General features: G+C 41.2%; 1 protein-coding gene across 2 annotated transcripts; it reads left to right on the top strand.

Annotated features, from left to right (window-relative positions):
* Positions 1-633: 633 nt before the first annotated feature.
* On the top strand, positions 634-17,006 carry LOC136427746 (uncharacterized). Of its 2 annotated transcripts, XM_066416884.1 has the most exons (21): positions 639-783; positions 4,869-4,948; positions 5,683-5,849; positions 6,717-6,864; positions 7,315-7,410; positions 7,878-8,096; positions 8,413-8,512; positions 8,929-9,131; positions 9,492-9,628; positions 10,169-10,325; positions 10,944-11,167; positions 11,530-11,694; positions 12,250-12,349; positions 12,590-12,734; positions 13,059-13,198; positions 13,322-13,422; positions 13,645-13,813; positions 14,120-14,257; positions 14,723-14,782; positions 15,209-15,358; positions 15,706-17,006. In XM_066416884.1, exons 1-21 carry the CDS (start codon positions 707-709, stop codon positions 15,915-15,917), a joined length of 2,988 nt encoding a protein of 995 aa, XP_066272981.1. In that variant the 5' UTR covers positions 639-706; the 3' UTR covers positions 15,918-17,006. The 2 variants fall into 2 exon arrangements, with proteins under 2 accessions (XP_066272982.1, XP_066272981.1); XM_066416885.1 differs by lacking the exon at positions 14,723-14,782 and having other exon boundaries at positions 634-783.
* The last annotated feature ends 1,733 nt before the right edge of the window (positions 17,007-18,739 follow it).

The raw sequence follows: 18,739 nt of genomic DNA, 5'->3' as shown, positions 1-18,739 counted from the left end.
CTTTCAGACCGCTAGACAACAACCAAGCTTGGAGAGCCTCTGGCTATACCTGTAGGATTGTGCAACCATTGTGCGCCAGGGACAAGTAACAGTCAACCCACAGAGCTCTGGAGGGGACCGGATAGTGGCGAAGTTATGAATGCGGGTCATCTTTACGGAACAAGCCTCTTGAAGAGTTCGTGATTCTTGTAGTTTACTGACGGTACTTCCCATTACTGTTGTGGGTTAACGCCTTACTATTTACGCCTGCCAAGATGACAGCCCCGATACCATTCTAGTGTGGACAAAAGAGTAACCGTTAAGACTACAGGATTTGTGAGACAAAACACAAAGTGGGACACACCTTTCACATTCTTTTCCATTTAGGTCATTTCTGAATGGCGAAGATAATGAGCAACGCAATATCATGGTGATCAGAGCAAAACTTAGTGATCAAAAGATTAGCTCTGTGTTTTGCTATGCTGATTCATAATAGGCATCAAACGATGCCCTGAAACCTTTAACTAATTTATGGCAACTTTGCAATTAGCTACAATTGGTGATTGCGGATTCACTAAAGGATTGATCAATTCAGGTGTGCACACCAGGTCGCACAACCGACGGTCGCTCATGTTCCCTGGGTGTGGTCGCGACGGTAAGACTACTCCTTCAGATAAAAATAGGTCTCAACACCTGGATTGTGAGAGGATGATTTAACGCATTGCGCATGCGACCGCCGCCAGTGTACCGTCCTTTCACTACGACGAGGATCTTAATGAAGGTGGGAACACAGCCGCCATTGAGGTTTGCGACCTATCAATTGTTTCTGTTCTGATGTGATAATCTATGTGCTATATTTCATAATGTTAGCGATGAACATTTGCTCTGCGTGGTCTATACCCGAGATCGTGACTTGCATAAGTAGGGTTTGTAGATTGTATTTGTTTGTATTGCATATCCGGTAAACCGCCTCATGGCATAACATGCATATGGCCTGGTTTGAAAGGAAGAGTACATTCAAGTTGCATATCCAGACAGATTTATTTGATCCACTCACTCCGGTATGGTATCCTACTCAATTCGATAAGTATGGTGGGTTCTTTAACGTGCTCGAGGTGTGTGTCTCCTCAGAATCGGGATGTCCCTAGCCGAAGCTAAACTCATTAGTACCCAATTCGAGTGAGGAATTTGGTGTTAAGTGCCTTTCCCAGGGACGCAACAGCGGGACCTGTAAAGCATTCGAACCTAGCTCAGCTGCCAGGGTCTCAGAAGTCAACAACTCTAACCGCACTAGGCCATCGTAACGTTACCACGACATATGTTTACAACTTCAAGAGGTTGGAGATATATAATTGTAGACCTTCACGTCCAGTTTATACCATTATATTTAGGGTAAACTTGCAGTACTCCACTCCAAATACCACCGCTGAATTAAAGCACGAGTAATCCACTAACTGTTAACGTTACATTCTAAGTAATTGGACGGTAACGTGCGTGGGCAAAACAGGACGCTTTGGTAACCATCCCCGTTCACGCGGGATTGCACACCTTTTGTCATTCCGAAGGGAAACAGTTTCTTAAAACCCTTCTGTTTGGATTTCAACCATTCACAGCAAGGGTTGTTGGCATACTTCCCCCTTAATACCTGTCGCTTCTCTCTGACAAAAGTGTTTAGAATTCAACCGCTTGTAGCGACGACTAGGAAGGCGTAGTGCGCCTCAATCAAATGTTGCCGATTGCCTTTCTTCGTAAATATAACAACTCTTGGAATATTCATGATAACCTGGGGGAATGTAACAGGTCGCTGCCCCGTCTCCTATTACCAACGCCAACACACCGCATGAATAACTCTGTCAGCACAAGAAGGCTGTTGTCTTCTTTATACATCTAAATCTAAAATGCCGCTCTGGCGTCAACGGAAAATACATGGAATTATAACATTTCCTTCTTATATTTAAGTATCATCTGAGATATGTAAATAGATCCCTATATACGTTATATTGATGTTGTCTTTTAGACAGTGGTGGTAATCAGCTGGCCACTGTTGACCTTGAAGATGAGACCTCAGTCTATGTTCTTGAGAACAACAGCATGGGCATGGCATTATCAGATCAAGTCTGTTTCAGACTGGCCTTTGAAAAGACACAAAACAAACACTACGCTGTTCCTTTGGGAGGCATTCGTATCCTTGTAATCCTATTAATCTGTTCAAACACACACACACACACACACACACACACACACACACACACACACACACACACACACACACACACACACACACGCGCGCGCGTACAATAAGGTCGATTCTGTGCCGATGGCAAATGCAGTGATCTACACTTACTTCACGAGGTATTGTCAAAAGGCTGATACGTATGTGAGACAGAAACATCTACCGGCGTCGTCATGAATGGCCACTTCAGACTATAACATTGTCAATGATGATGGTAGGCATAAAAGTTCTGCTCAGTATAAACGTACTGCTTGTGGCTTTTTAATGAATTTTTATGTTGCATCCAATAAAGTGTGTGCGCTCTTCACATAAAATGATTGAGGACAATATGAAATTTATCAATTCGTTTCAAATGACAGGCTTTTAAATTAACATTTTTGTTTGTCACGCAAAGTTTCGTGTACAGGATCCATGACAGGACATACCATTTTCACACAGTCACGTAGTCAGGGCGGGAGACGAACAAGAAGAAGTTGCAACGTTACAAATGTTGAAGAAATGTTGTTGCTGCTGTTGGTGAATGAATGTGAATAGATGGGATGAAGGTGCTTTTGTTTCTCAACATTACCTTTTCTTTGGAAAATCAAGTGGTTATAGCACTTCATCGTGACAGGTTGTTTGGCAAGCCAAGCTGGGTATTTTCAGGTTTTATTTGTAACATCTTTTTGTGGCCGTGTTATCAGACAGACAGTCACGCACTGACTCAGGGTGACCGGGTCACCTCTGACATCTCATGTATAAATCAACTATAACATGTCAGTATATGCAGGTGTTCTGTCTTCGTCAGTGCATCATTATTGTCGTTGGTGTTTACTGTTGTCTTCGTAAGTGACAAACGGAAATCTCCATGCCACCTGTTAGATATTGCTTGGTGGACCACAGATAATCGTGGGGCGGTGGGGAGGGGTAATATTGGAAGGACATCTGCACAGCCTTGTATACAATGAAGAATTGAAATTCGTATACATCCAAGGCCCACCCAGTGGACAATCTTACGACCATTGTCGCTCTAAATATAGGTCACCCTAACAGTTCTATTCATTTACTTAATATCTATTTGTACTGATGGTTTGTATCAGGAACATGGCCCATATCAATAAACACAGATCGATTATGTTGTATATAGTGGTGCGGATCGGTCCGGCCGGACCGGTTCCGGACTTGTAAAACGTTTAGGTTCAAGTCCAAAAAAACCTAAACGTCTGGAAACAAGTCCGGACTTGAAAAAAATTCTCTCACTCATACACTCCTTTTGTTTTAAACCATCTTAAACCTTCCTTAAATCGTGAAATTTGCACTAGAAAAATATTGCTGTTTTTGTGTTTATAACTGAATTTGTGTGTTAATTACTGACTGTATATAATTCGGTATATATAGTTTTCAAATTACATGTAAAATATCTGCCAATATGCAATTTTACATGTAACATGAAAAAATATTCCAAAATTATTGTTCAGGTCCGGACTTTCAAGTCCGGACCTGAACCTAAACCTCTGGACTCGAGTCCGAACCTAAACCTAAACTCGGGTTTAGATCCACACCACTAGTTGTATATGATATTTACTTATTATAACGTTATACTATTATTATCAATATAGTGATGTGTAAATGCGGAAACATCCCCACCCCTCGCCATCGGCACTCCTGACCCAGACATGTCCATTATTTCCCAGAGACAGTGGTTCACAAATACGGTTATTATTTGTAGCATTAGGGAACACCCAGACGCTACAGAGTTCAGTGACCTTTACAGACAATAGAAGAGGTCGTCTCCAACTGACACGGACCTATATTTTTAGGTTTTTTTGATAACAATCTGTCTTCTGTTTAATGTGTTGTTAACGGAATGTACCTTGGGGGCTAGGGTTGGATGGGTGGGAAATAGCTTCAAGCAGACTTCTCTAGCTGATGAAGGGCTGAGAATAACTTGAAATGCAAATAACAGCGTAGCCATGGAGTGTAATGTAGAGAGGAGTGAGATCTCGACCAGAAATGTGCGTGACCTGAGACTAAGGCTTGCGTGATGGGCACGCTATTGATAATCTATCTTACAACAATGCCCTGAGAAAAAAAATTAGGTCAACACAAGACATGCGCAAGCGCAGGTGGAATGTATCCTATGTGTACGTAGTGAGCTTGTTTTGAAGAGGAGCAAAGTCAAGCTACCATGCACATCGTCGGTGATGCGCCCCACAGAGCCCGGTAGAGGCTACCACACCAACAAGTGTGTGTAAGTGAATGTACTCATGATGGTACATGTTGTAGGAAAGACAACAGGCATATGAATATTATATAAGTTGCATTCTACATGTATATCTAGCTTATGGGTTTTAAATGTTAATCTGCCATTCTTTTCAGTTGAAGTCACATTTTATGACGACTGAGAGCCATTTCTCACACCGGCCGTACGATAGTGACGGCTCTACCCGATACCCGATGACACTATCTCATCAAACCTTCCTTTTTTAGGTACCGACCGACCGATCTTGTAATGTTTGTAGTGGTGTTGGTCGCTGGGGCGTGGGGGGGGGGGGTATTAAAGGTTAGCATGAAGATAGAAATTTGCCGCCAGACAAGGGGTACTGGATTAAGGGTTAACACTGTTCACGTCAGAAGTTGCGAGTCGTTAAAGGTAGATTTTTTTTCCATGTTCTAGGATGGCTTGCCTCTTACGCACCTTGATGGGCTGGCTTTTAGCAGTCGTCCTGCTCCACTGCACAAGGCTAACACAAGCAGGTTAGTGGATCAGGCGCTGTTGCATAGCTGTAATGCGTATCCCTACCTGTCCAGAACAATAGCACTATAGTGGCTGGGTTTACACACGCATTTCCAAGTTGGTTTCCATCACACGCATTTCCGAGTACTCGAAGTGTCCTCTGAGTGTACTTGGAAAAGCGTGTATAAACCGTGCCAGTGTCTTTACTTAATATTCATACCAGCCGTAAACAGCCGGTACAAATTCTTGTGAGACCAACAGAAGATAATTCTAAAACTAGGTGTAGTGCTAGTCCTAGAATTATGGTATGAGACGTCGATGAATGTTAAACAAGATAATAGTTACTCAATAACTGGATAGATTTTGACAACGGTCAGACGTTTCTGCTGGCATCCACTACCTTTCTCAATCACAGACGAAAGGTAGTGGATGGTACCTGAAAATTCGACCGTTTTAAAAATTTATCCAGTTCAACTTGACAAATTAACTGTTGTATACTGTTTGCAGTATGGACCATTTCCCAATTCTATATAAGATTGCCCCTTGCATGTCTTACGTAATTTCCTAGGTTCAATTACTTACTACGATTCCCCGTTGTTTGAAGTAGAAAATAAACACTTGTACCTGTGGATTTCACATTGACGCAAATTGAGTTTTTACAAACTTGTGACCCACTGAGATGTGCATTCTCATCATTCGTTATATCTATAGTACACGATGAAAATAGATACATCTTGTTCCAATATATCTATAGTGATTCTAGGAGAAGACGAGCTCATGGCAGCCCGTTTTGTCGTCAAACCGGACGATGTGATATTTGACCCCTTCACTCCGACCCCGGAGGTCAGACTGTCGTGTAACTCGACTGGAGAACAGCCGGTCACTTACACTTGGAGAAAAGATCGCCAACTGTTAGCTCTGGTGAGGACATCCACAATCATCTTTCTGTTTACAGCGGTACACATAGAGTCGTAGATTTTCGGCTACATATAGAATTGCATATTGGCATAGATTTAACATGCAATTTGAAAACTAAAACGTTACATGCAGAAGTTAGTCAACTAAACACAAAATTCAATGATCAACACAAAAATAGCAAGGTTTTTGCATTTTTGCAGCGCAAATTTCACGATCTAACTTCTAAGGTTTTAAAAGCTTTTAAAATCCATGGTTGAGAACAAAAAGGAGAGTATAAGCCAGAGGTATATTTTGTAAGTCAGGACTTGTTTCTATAGACGTTTAGGGATTTTTTTGGACTTGAATCTAAACGTTTTTACATGTCCAGTTCAGGTCCCGTGTTTAGGTACGCAGCACTAACATATATATATATATATATATATATATATATATATATATATATATATATATATATATATATATATATATATATATATATATATATATATATATATATATATATATATATATATATATATATATATATATATATATATATGTATATGTATATATATATATATATATATATATATATATATATATATATATATATATATATATATATATATATATATATATATATATATATATATATATATATATATATATATATATATATATATATATATATACTAGTATGTTACAGTACAGATTGGAATCCAGTAGGATCTGGAATCCTACTAGTAGGATTCTAGATTCCACTAGTAGAAATTGGAATTCCAGATTATTGACTATTGTAAAACCCACGATCGATGTTCAACTTATACGGTTCTTCAGTCGGTGGTCCGTAGTTTTGTATGTTGTTCATTCCATAGTAATCTTTTGTGACAGAATTCTCGACAACCGCCATACGAGTTGGACGCCGGCACGTTGATCATCAAGAGCCCAGAGAAGAGCAAAGATGAAGGGGACTATCAGTGTTTGGCAGAGAACGATTATGGCAAGGTTATCAGCAGACGGACTGCTCTCACATTTGCCTGTGAGTCGAGCTATGTTACATTATACAGAATAGCAAACTTCTTTATCCACAACCAAGTATCATATACACGAGCCGACGTTTCGATGACTGTCTGTCATCTTCATCGGGCAATACTGACTGGTCCACAGTGCACGGAAACTAGGTGTTACTGCTAACAATGCAGTTCCAAGCGTAAGGTATTGTTACATTTATAGGTATTGTTCACCAACGTCGGCTCGTGTACTATACTTGGTTGCGAATAAAAAACTTTGCTATTTAGTCATTCACTAACCTGATGAAAGTATTCACGAATTACACTGACACTTTTTAATTGTACTGTTCACAGTTTGTTGATTTAATGATGGCGATAAGTACATGTCATGAAGGCAATATACTGGCAACCTGTCAGTGGGGTGCAAAGTTCTTACCCTCACACAGCGTTACTAAAAGCGTGACGTTTTTTTGTCTCAGATACGGACGCGTTTGACCCGGCTCCGCGTGACCCTGTATCCGGACGTCAGGGCGAAGGCGCGGTGCTCCGGTGCCAGAAACCAGACGCATATCCAGGTACGGGACGCTCAGACATTGATGAATTGAGTTCATGCCCCTTGCCTAGGTGCTATTAAAGTCGTTGTTTCCTAATTAACAGTCTTTCCTAACTAACTGGCAAACTAAGAAATGTATCTACTAATTGACTGCTAATCAATCTTAGCAGTTGATAAGCTCAAAAGTTGTGTCACTATTATCATGTCGTTATATATGGTGACCGTTAACATAACCAGTATCGTCGTTGTCACATAGTACATAATTTATCTCGTCAAGTTTGCCATGGCAATCTTAAAAATCGCCTTGTGCAATTTATTTCCAATTTGAATGCTCTCCCAAACGATCAATCCCTCATCTGCGTGTACGTTCTTTTCGAACATCTCCCAACCAGAGGCAACGGACATGATAGCTTAGTGCTAGTGCCAGTGGCTCGGTAAGCTTCTAACACAGCAGTGAACGATGTGCCTTGTTTGTTCGCTCATTTGCAGGTCTCATGTTCTTCTGGGTCGAGTCAGGCTCGTTTGACCCGGCTTTCACGAGCACAGACCAGCGGGTGTACGTGTCTATGAAGACGGGAGACTTGTACTTCGCCCAGGTAGAACCGGGGGACTCAAGTAGCTACCAGTGTGTAGTGCGACTGTCTTTGAGCGCGACGTCTCCCTTACGTGAGCTCAGCCCAACAGTCTCACTCTCGGTTGCAGCGCAGAGTACGTAGATCCACGGCGTCACTGTCTCATCCTCATGGTTGAGTTTGTTGATGCCATGATGTCCTGTAATAGCACTTGATTATGAAGGACAGAATTATCTGCATCTCGCTGTAGATATTGTAAGCCAGACGGCAACACATTTCTATTGGTTTAACCTCTTTCAATTAAGCACTGACAATTTCAAGTCAAAACAATTTTCAACAACCTCCCATTTGAGTAGTAGTTTCCTTATGATCCCTTGCGTTTTGCCAGTGTGAGCAGCGGAAACATTTAAGGCACGAGTAGATTGGTAAATTGAGGTATTCTTTATCTTTAGCCCCGCCCCAATCGGCTCCAAACTTGGTTCTTGACGAGGGGGACTCGATATCGTCCGTAACCGGTGACACCGTCCTGATGGAGGGCTTCGCCTACGGAAAGTGAGGCTTTTTCTTCACATTCGCACCCTCCTACCAGCACACAGATTGCATTGCATAGAACGTGCAATGATAGATGTAATAGATATAGTTTTGTACATATTTTACATTGATCATTGCATCGAATGTAAAATAATAGCATTAATAGATGTGAAAAGCTAGATTTCCTTTTCACTCAACAGACGTGTTTTATGCTTCCCAACTTACACCGACAACCCCACTAATAACACAGCGACCCACCCAAACAAACCACCCATCCATTCATGCGAACAACCACCCACCCATTCACACACCCACACACTCACTCACTCACCCATCCACCCACTCACCCACCCACCCACCCACCCACCCACCCACCCATTTCAATGGAACTACACTTCTATTGACTGTATTCTCATATTGATTCTGCTCTTCATCAGCCCCATTCCAACCTTGACGTGGCGGCGTCTGGACGCACAAGGCAATGAGGTTGCTATGCCACCAGCTGATAGACTGACCATGGAGACCTGGAACAGAGCTTTGGTCATCTCTGACGTCAAGCCGGAAGACGCAGGCTTCTATGAGGTCACCGCTACCAACAGTCTGGGTTCACAATCACAAAAAACTCAACTCATCCTCAATGGTAATTAGTTACGTCATACGTCAATTAACCCTGGAAGTGATTTTCTTCACATTTACTACTAGTACTGCACTGTACGTAATTACTAAGTGTTATCAATTTTGCTTTCTCAAATTACAAAATGTTTCCTTTGTTATTGAATGCCACATGTAGTATTTCATTACTGGACAGCCAGTAAGCAAATTGTTTGCAACTATATACACCTAGAAGTTTGTTGCTTAGCTGTTGAACAAAGAACGGTAAGGAAATGTGAAGAGTATCCTAAACATCACAGTCAATATTGTGCCGTTACTGACGCCGGTAGGTACAGCAGTCTAAAGAGAATATGATTTTTCTCTTAACCCTTTATTGTACCCTCTGCAGCTGGACCTCTCTTCATAAAGGACTTGTCTGATCAGAACCATCGTCTAGATCTGGGGGAGTCGGTGACGTGGAACGTCGTCTGGGATGTTGGGAACAACACAGAGCCTGTGGATGTCGTCTGGCTGCATAACGCCGAGGTTCGTAGTCCATACTTCAAAACATCACAACATTCAAGTGAAATGAACAAGAATAGTGAAATCATAGGGAAAACATCACAGACATGCAAAAGAATTCAGTGTCTGATAACCATAGCTTTACGAGATGCTTAAAGACAATCCAATGACCTTTGTGAAGAGTTTCATCAGGTTGGTAAATCATGTTATATTAGAGTTTTCTTGTACACAGCCAACGGTTCTTCTTCGTCCTCCGACGGACTACCGAAACATATGCAGCTAAGAAGAAGAAGTACTTGGTTGCATACATGGGAACTCTCGTACCAAAACATTCGATATATCGAAATATGCCTTGTGTGCTGGACCCGGTTATAACCGGGATAGGGTATTCCCCAGAACAAAACAGCTTTGCGTGCGTGTAGCGCGCGAAGCCGGGAAGTTAGGGGAGTTAGCGCCGCCGGGTGTTTCGCGGGTTTCGTGAGGGAGGTCAGGGGTCAAACATTTTTGATTTTTACTTGGCTAAAAAACCTGGCAGCTTAAGGGTTAAGTAACTGTTTTATGCAGATTCTGGCGGAAGGAGGCAGGTACAGGATGACGCGTTCCGGTAATACAGCATCGCTTCAGATCACCGACCTGACAGAGGAAGATAGCGGCGCCTATCAGTGCTCAATATCAAACATCTACGGCAGGACAAGAAGCTCAGCAGAACTTCACTCAGGAGGTAACGGTACTTTACAGAAACAGGGACAATCAGATGATTAGATCAAATCTGACGAGAGCTTGACACAATCAGAATTTAGAAAACACCTTTTTGTCATCTACCAGGACAGCCTAGGTACCTTCCCCATTAGTTCAGGCTCACCCCCATACTAGTGCATAGCAAGAGATCTACTTAGCGTGAACTAACGAGGATGGCACCCAGGCTAGCCATCTACCATATGCACTCTCAAAACACCATTATTAAAACAAAATTTCTTCACCCACCCAGTGTGCCCTCTATTTCCATAATTCGTATTTGTTCATGATATAAAACAAAGCAATTGGACGACCTGTAAGTTAAAAATATATTCAACACATTTAGGAATTTCATAGTTTTAAGAACAATTATCCAGGGTACCTTTGGAAACCCGGTTTCGCCTTGTTGTGTAGAGACAAACAATGTACATGTGCATGAGCTAGCAGATTTTATGACAGACAGACAGACAGATAGATAGATGATGATACAAATGTAGATAGATGATGATAGGTGATTGTGATAGATGATACATAGGATTCTTAATGATATCAACCAAAAGATACGTTGACCGGTTACCTGAAGACTGTACCACGTTCTTTCCAGCTCCATCCTATGTGAGTAACATGAGGCTGATAGACAGTGGGGACGATTACGCTGTGCTAGGCTGGGACCCGCCCCTGGGTAGTGACGATGATGATATCGCCGGGTATCAGGTGCAGGCTATCCCGAAGGACGGAGGAGACGTGAGGACCCTCGATGTCGGTCCTGGGGAGAGAACGGCGCGTATTGATGGCTTGAATAGCGGCTCTGGGGGTTACACATACCGGGTAAGACTGTTAAAATGGCGCCGTGAACATGTTCACAAATGTGATGAACTGCTGGGATGACTACATACATTAGATCCAGGTATATCGGGCAGTTTTAAAGGGAAACTGAGGTGAAATAGTAATTCATTAACACCGTTTTTGTAGTATGCCAGACACACGTCTGGCTTTACAGGAAGCCATTGCTGCTACAGAGTAAACCTGGCTTATGTAATATCTATAAACAATTAGGGAAACTCTTCCTCAAGCTTTCTATGTCCTCTACTCTGTAAACAGCCCGCAGATGTGAGCCTGTCAATCCCTTTCCCAACATCTCCGTCTTTTTACTAAGGGCACGGCATCCTGATATCCCTTGTTCTTCCCAGGTTCGTGCGAGGAGCTCCGGAGGCACATGGGGTCCATGGACGACCCTTGGAGATAACCGGGGTGGATCCGGCGACCCAGGGGCCAGATCGGCAGAATCCACCAGCCAACTGCTTGCCTGGCTACTCCCGCTGCTGATCGTGCTTCTTCTGTTGCTGCTCCTACTGGTGGGCTAGTTCTCAGTCTATAAGTTTGTCTAATAATATGTAATACAGTTCGATGTTGTATCATGGTCCAACAATACCTTTTAAAATGCCTCATATTTTCCGAAGTTGATATCGTACACGATACATACACTTCCACACAGAGGTAGGAAAAATGTAAGAAATGAAAGGGGATCTGGACAGTGACCCTGACTAAGTGGCAGATGTACTGCCTAGTTGCCAGCTTTTCTTCAAATGCCCATGACAGCTTAGGAAGACGTATGAAGCGGCATTTAACATCTTTCTCTTGAGCCGTAAGCTCTTGAGCTGAGATAACATTGAAGACACACGTGTGCCTTAAAACGTTACGTCTTGATTAAGACATAAAGACACACAAAACTCGCATGGTGCTTTATACGAACAAGACCAATGTTTTAGATAGTTTACTGCAGACGTGATTTCCTAATTACTAACTTTCTCTTCTTGTAATTGACAGTGTATGGTAACTAATTAATGTCAAGTCATGTAAAACTGGAAGCCTTATTTCATGTTTTTCAATACTTACTGCCGTTTACCCAGTGTTGTTGCTGCTGTCTATGGCTAGGGCTGTGTGGGAAATACTGCCCCTGCTGTACCTGTTGGACCTGTTTCGACCGGACGGAATCCAAACCCTACAAAGGTGACCAACTTATTAACAATGCACCCTATTACAAGGACTGATAACATTCTTACACTAGATGGTAAATTTCAACCAATAAAAATATGTTTGAGATGTCAGGTTCCTCAATTCCACATATCAGCTTTTTCACAATGGTCATCTTTTCGTTAATTTGTAAAGACGCTTGTCGTGGTTTTCGTCATTGTTGCTGTTCATAACATCATTGTCTTGTGAGAAAATATTGTCGAATGGCTATTGCAGCTATGAGTATGAGAAAGGATCATCAGGAGATGCTGAAGTTGTACCGACCTGACGCTGTTAAACACGTGCAAAATCCTGACAGGATCACAGGGTACCTGGCCTCCAAGAACGTGCGACTCCCAACCGGCATGAGCGCCATCAAAAAGTAAGACATGCACCTTAAAGTTATGAGAATGCTCAATGTTCTAGAAAATAGAACCCAAATGTATGTATTGATTATGATAAGTTATCTGCTGGATTGTTAGGGGAGTGCTATCACGACAGCATATTCTTATTTCCCAATACCATAGAACGCCCAACTCAACGCTGATTCTCATTAAACCCCAACAAAGTTATCTCTTAGAGCTTCTGTCAGCAGTCTTTTTTCTATCTTCTCTTTATTCGAAAGTATACATTTTATAGTATGGCTAGCAATCACACCAGTGTTATCAGTAACTTCGATAGATCACGTTTAATGCATGTGTTTTAGGCCACGTACTCGAGAAGACCGTCACGAGAAGCTACTGGATAACCTGATCTTTGGGGAGGATGATGCCTTTGAAGGATACTGCGCTGCACTTAGGAGGGAGGAGAAGCTGTACTGGCTAGCAGACACCTTGGAAGGACCAGGTATATGTATATGATATATCTTGACGGTTATTGAAACAAGACAGACGCACGTACAGGAGTTTGAAAAGTAGATAACTGACATTTTGTCCTGATGAAGAATTCTATTTTCTTTTTCACCATCAGGACTACCTGTTGACCGTCGGGAGCAGCTGATGCGACATCAAACTGTCCTGGTTGAAAAGATGGACCCCGATGTAACATTGGCCCATCTCTCCAAGCAAAAGGTAAAGGTCTCAAAAGTCATAGAATAAATCAAAACAACATTCAAGGAAACCGGGAAGAGGTTCTATACAACGTGGTTTGCATTGCGAAATGGAGAAAAACTGCTTATAACATTCAGCGTACAACAATAATTCTTTGCCATGCACTTACCAGATGGTATGTTTTCCAACAGTTGGCATTTCACTTTTGTGTTAGAATAAGTTTGTTTGCCTTTTCAATTACAGGTGTTCACTACCGCCATGAGTGACTATGTGTCGAGTGCAGACACACGTGAGGAGAAGAACAGGCGCATTATTCACCTGCTACAGTCACGTGATGAGCCTGACTTCTACACGTTCTGCGGAGCTCTGAGGCAGAATGAGAGTCAGGCACACCTGGCGGACCTTCTGCAAGGTATTACACTGTTTTCTCAATCTTTATTACAGCTGTCGTACATGCATTGTGCAATCATCTTTCTTCTAAAAAATGGCAAATTGTAAAACATTATTGATAGAACCCCTAGGTTATTTGTTTCGTGACAATCACATCGACGGGGTGAAGGTTCTTGTTGTAAACTGTACATGGGGCATGCAGGTTGCAAGATAAACAACATACAGTGCATTTTAAACACAGTCGTTCTTTGCGAGGCAACGGGTGTTGTCCCATTGCCATCCAGTACAACACTGGCCATCATTACAAAAGTGACATTTTATATTCCAGAAGAAGGACTGGACCTAAACAAAAGCGTACTGCTGGAAGAGAAAAGCCTTGACAACGCAACTATTCACAGTGAATTGGACAGCAAAGGCTACAGTCAGGAAATTCACGGAGAAACACATCGTTTCACCCACACAACTGGTTCGTACAAGACCCTGAAATCTTCTCCACTTATTTCCAAAAAAAACCCTATCACAACATTTCAACTACATGTTTCTTTATGCATCGGCAGACTGAATGATTTGCTATGGCTGAAAATGTATTCCTCTGATGTGAAAATCAATGATACCTGGTTGCCAATGTAAGACCCAAATGAATGCTCATAGTACAAACCTCACTTATCAATTGAAACACGTTTCCATCAGAAATGAAACGGATCAGTGTTCTTAATTCGATCACTTATCGTTTGCGCTACATGTAGCTTAGGTATCTGTAGTGTTAGAAAAGGTCGGATCAAAATGGGATTTGAAACGTTTAGTCCAAGCACAAAATGTAGGTAGTCAATGATATTTTCCTGAATGTCTTGAGCTAGAGGTGATGTTTAGTCGTAGCACGTGCATGGCGTTTCATGAATGCGAACCTTTATTCTGCTTGTCTTTACACTAGTCACGAAGACCCAACACATAAACGAGGTGAACCAACAGAATAGTGCTGTCCAATGGCAAGGTACGGTTATATAAGGCTCTGTGATACAGTGTATTTGTACATAAATGTATTTTTAATTTTTATTTATTTTATTTAATAAACTACGTTACAGAGGTAACTGGACAGGGGTATTGCAAAAGACCAAATATCAGCATGATAGCCGATATTGGTTTGCCTTCGGTGATAGAACCAAATTGAATGCTATGTTGCGCTATAAAAAGGGTTGATCGAGTACATCACTCAAAAATTAAATGCACCATCAGCATTAATGAGATGTTGTATGATCACCAGTACCACGTTGTGGTCGACCAAGATGAGTGTTCTGCATTATCTAGTTTTACACCATCGATAACTCTTACTAGTATAGTGGTTGAAGTATACACTGTTGCTGTTATTTTTATACATCGTTTTCAAGTTGCAACTATATACAATGTCTCTTATCTCCAGCATCTAATGGGGGTGTCTACATCATGGACCAGCGGCGGGAGGCTGACCCCATACAGAGGCAGCTGTCCCTCACCGACCCGACTATCAGGTCTGGGGCCTCAGCGGTGGCCCGGAGGGGGCAAGCGGTCATTCTGGAGGTCAACGGAGAAGGTGTGTCCCTTACATCTATGTGTCAGGAAGTCACAGGGCATTTAGATATAGGCTAGTACAGGTGACATCAAGTCAAGTCAAAGGAGTGTTTCATTCTACTGGAACAGGCAAGTTAAAGACGAATAAAAAAATGCATCTGTTTGATTTTTTGTCACTACATGTCGTGAAATAACAACCTCAATTGCTCAATTGTATCATACATAAGGGCCCTGCATCCTTGCATGGGCGTGGCACGGAACGAAGATATTTGTGTTAGAACACTGCCTATACTGGCAACACGACACAGAACTAACGTAATGCTGTGGAAAAGGTCTTGCTCACGACTACCTATCGTTTAAATTTTCAAGTGGACGATGCCCATTGGTTGCTGAACGACGGATCCCTGCCGCAGAACAAGGGTATCCACGTACGTACGTACGGCCTGACCCACGAGCTGAATATAGACGGCATGACCCCTGAACTGTCAGGCACCTACACCTGCCAAGGTTACACTCCAGATGGCGCCATGTTGACATGTGACATCGGAATCACGTTGCTGGACTCCAACCCATCTCTGTAAGCTAATAGAACAACAAACAGTGCTCCACGATGTTGTTTTTCTGAAAAAACAATTAATCTTGTAACATTGGCCTGACCCCGCTTGCCGGAGGTTAGGCAAGGAAAAGTTTTATCATTTCGGAAACTGGAATTGTAGCATTCTGCCATTAATGATGCAAATAATGTCCTAATCTGTATATCATTCGTAATTCTGCACTATAGTACATTCTTGGAATCATTTGATGATCTATAAAGTAAACTTTTGAACACGTTATAGAATGTTTAGGACACCAGAGTATGTAACATGCATAATTTTGAAGTTCACAGAGAAATCACAAAGATAAGAATCTGTTGTCATAGATTGAACGTAGAAATCGGAAGGTATAAAAAAATGTCCTGTGACCACAGGTTTTGTCCATTGTGGCCAAATGATATTGAAGATGTTCATCTCAGTTTCCACTTGCTCAAAATAATCTAATACATTCCATCCTTTAGATAAATTCAACTACAGTTCCACCACCTCTTACCTTCGCTAAATTAAATGATATTAACCTTTTCGAGTGACGTATTATGAATGTTTACTATTGATGATCCAAATGAGGTCCTCATTTACATGAATTAGCTCAGTTGATCATCTTCTCTACCCAAATAACACGAGTTGTTCAAAGTATATAAGTCTTATCTAGGCAATGAAGGCTATTGTCGCATTTCCCCATAAATTATGTTATTGAGGCCCTGTTTTGTATGGTTTACATCTATAATTATGTTCACCCTTACTCAGATTCGTAATGGCGCAAGTATGAAATTCCCATCATCAGCTAAAACATAACCCTCTTGGCGAAGGTAATTACATTCCATGAGGGGGTGATCCCTACATACAAGGTGACAACCCTTACTGTGTACAAATAGGTAAATATATCAAAGAATGTTGAGATCTTAGAACTAGTAATGTAAGTGATACGTTAATCTCGACATGTTGAAGTATTCATATACTTGTACTTAGGTTAATCATTTTATATACCATTGTTTGTTGTTTGCATGTATAGTTGTAGAAGACCTTACGAAAGTCGCTGTACTTTTGTCGTGTCAATAAAGATTTCTTCATATCAAAGGATGTTTTATATCATATAGACCTTAGAATCAGTAGCGTAAACAATACCTTAAACTCGAAATGTGGATTTAGTATCATTATCGTTTACGTGTAAGAGACCTTACAAAAGTCACTGTCCTTTTTTGTGTCAATAAATATTTGTATAGTATGACTTATGGCAAAAAAAGTAATCAGTATACAGCACAGAAGGTGGCGCTTCATAAAAATTCATTGGCTTGGCACGCAAGTTGTTAGTATTGATGCTGAGTCTCACTATATATACAATGTATTAATTTCAGGCATTGACTTGTAACAATAGCCATGTTTATAAAGGAACTCTTCGTTGAAAAGAGTTGAAGTTTATTTAGATGTTTCATATAGTAGAAATCTGTCTGGTAATAACAGTCTATATGATATAGTGATAAGCAAGTTGAAAATCTTAATGAGTTTTCATTATAATTAGCTTAGTATATGATGGACGTACCACAGAGATAACCGGTTCTTTCTCTACATTGTCAGTTCGCCACAGTCGATTCGCTACATGGCATATGCTATTTCGCTACATGGCACAAAGTTGTTTCGCTACATAGTACATGTTCTTTCGCTACATGGTTAGTTGTTATAATTGAATGTTATTTATCGAGATAGACAAGTATCATAAGAAATGGTTTTACTACAAACACTTACGTGTTGTCAATGAATGGAATCGGACATCCGCGGTAAGAATTTCGGCCTCATGAAGGTGAGAGGCCCGATGATTTTCTGACAGAGTGCGGTCACGTTTCATACAGCGTGAGTAGGGACTCAAGAAGTTATTTCTATTACGCATGCATTTTAGGTACGGATTTCCGTGTGGGTAAAAGTAAAGTTTGAAACTTCTTGGTCAGACATTGATTTTTTTTTTAATGTGCCTATACATATACTATAGAGGTGGGTGGGGGCAACTTTGGTCAGCTATAACTCTGTAACCATGAGAGTCCATGGGCCAGGTCCCTCAAAATAGCCACTTGGGACAAAGGGTGACTTACTTTTTTGAAAAGGTTAATTCCTCTACTTTATAATTATGCATGATAACAATGTCAAATGTCCAGCTTTTTAGGAATTATCACGTGATATGGTGACGTCATTAAAATGGACCTCGATTTTTGGGACTTAATTCAGAGGACTGGGATAAAATATCAAACATCAATAATCTTCGGTGAAAATCGGTTTGTAGGCAAAAGATACCACAGGAATCACGAAATAGTATGTTTTTGGTTGATATTTTAACTCTATAAGAAGCTATGAGTCTTTGAAGTCCATTTTTTGGGGTAATTTTGTGTAAAAAATGTATTTGTTTACTTTCCAAAATCAGGCATTTATTTGGGCCACCTATGGGGTCTTGTGTAATACGTTATATTGATAGGCCATATCATTTTTTGCATTTTGGGCTTTGAAACAACAAAATCCGTCAAAAATATCAGGAGTTATAAGGGTTTTAAGAATTACACCCAACGGCCATGTTATCAAATCACCGCAAATATCGCAATGCATCATGGGTAATTTTAAGAGGGTCTGTCTGTCATCATACCTTTAAGCAAAGGACAAAATGTCGATTTTTAAAAAATTTTGGGTGGTGGTAAGGTCTTGGTCTAATTGTAGAAAAATGGGTAAGTTTTGCGTTGACTGGTGGTCACCGGTTGCCATGGAAACGGTCATTTTTTTTAAAGATGGCGGATTTCTATCCGAAAAGGCTCAATCTCGTCCAGAATACA

The sequence above is a fragment of the Branchiostoma lanceolatum genome, chromosome 2 (assembly GCF_035083965.1).
Source record: "Branchiostoma lanceolatum isolate klBraLanc5 chromosome 2, klBraLanc5.hap2, whole genome shotgun sequence".
Classification (NCBI taxonomy): Eukaryota; Metazoa; Chordata; class Leptocardii; order Amphioxiformes; family Branchiostomatidae; genus Branchiostoma; species Branchiostoma lanceolatum.
The sequence above is the reverse complement of the archived record's forward strand: the minus strand, read 5'-3'. Positions and strand labels throughout refer to the sequence as shown.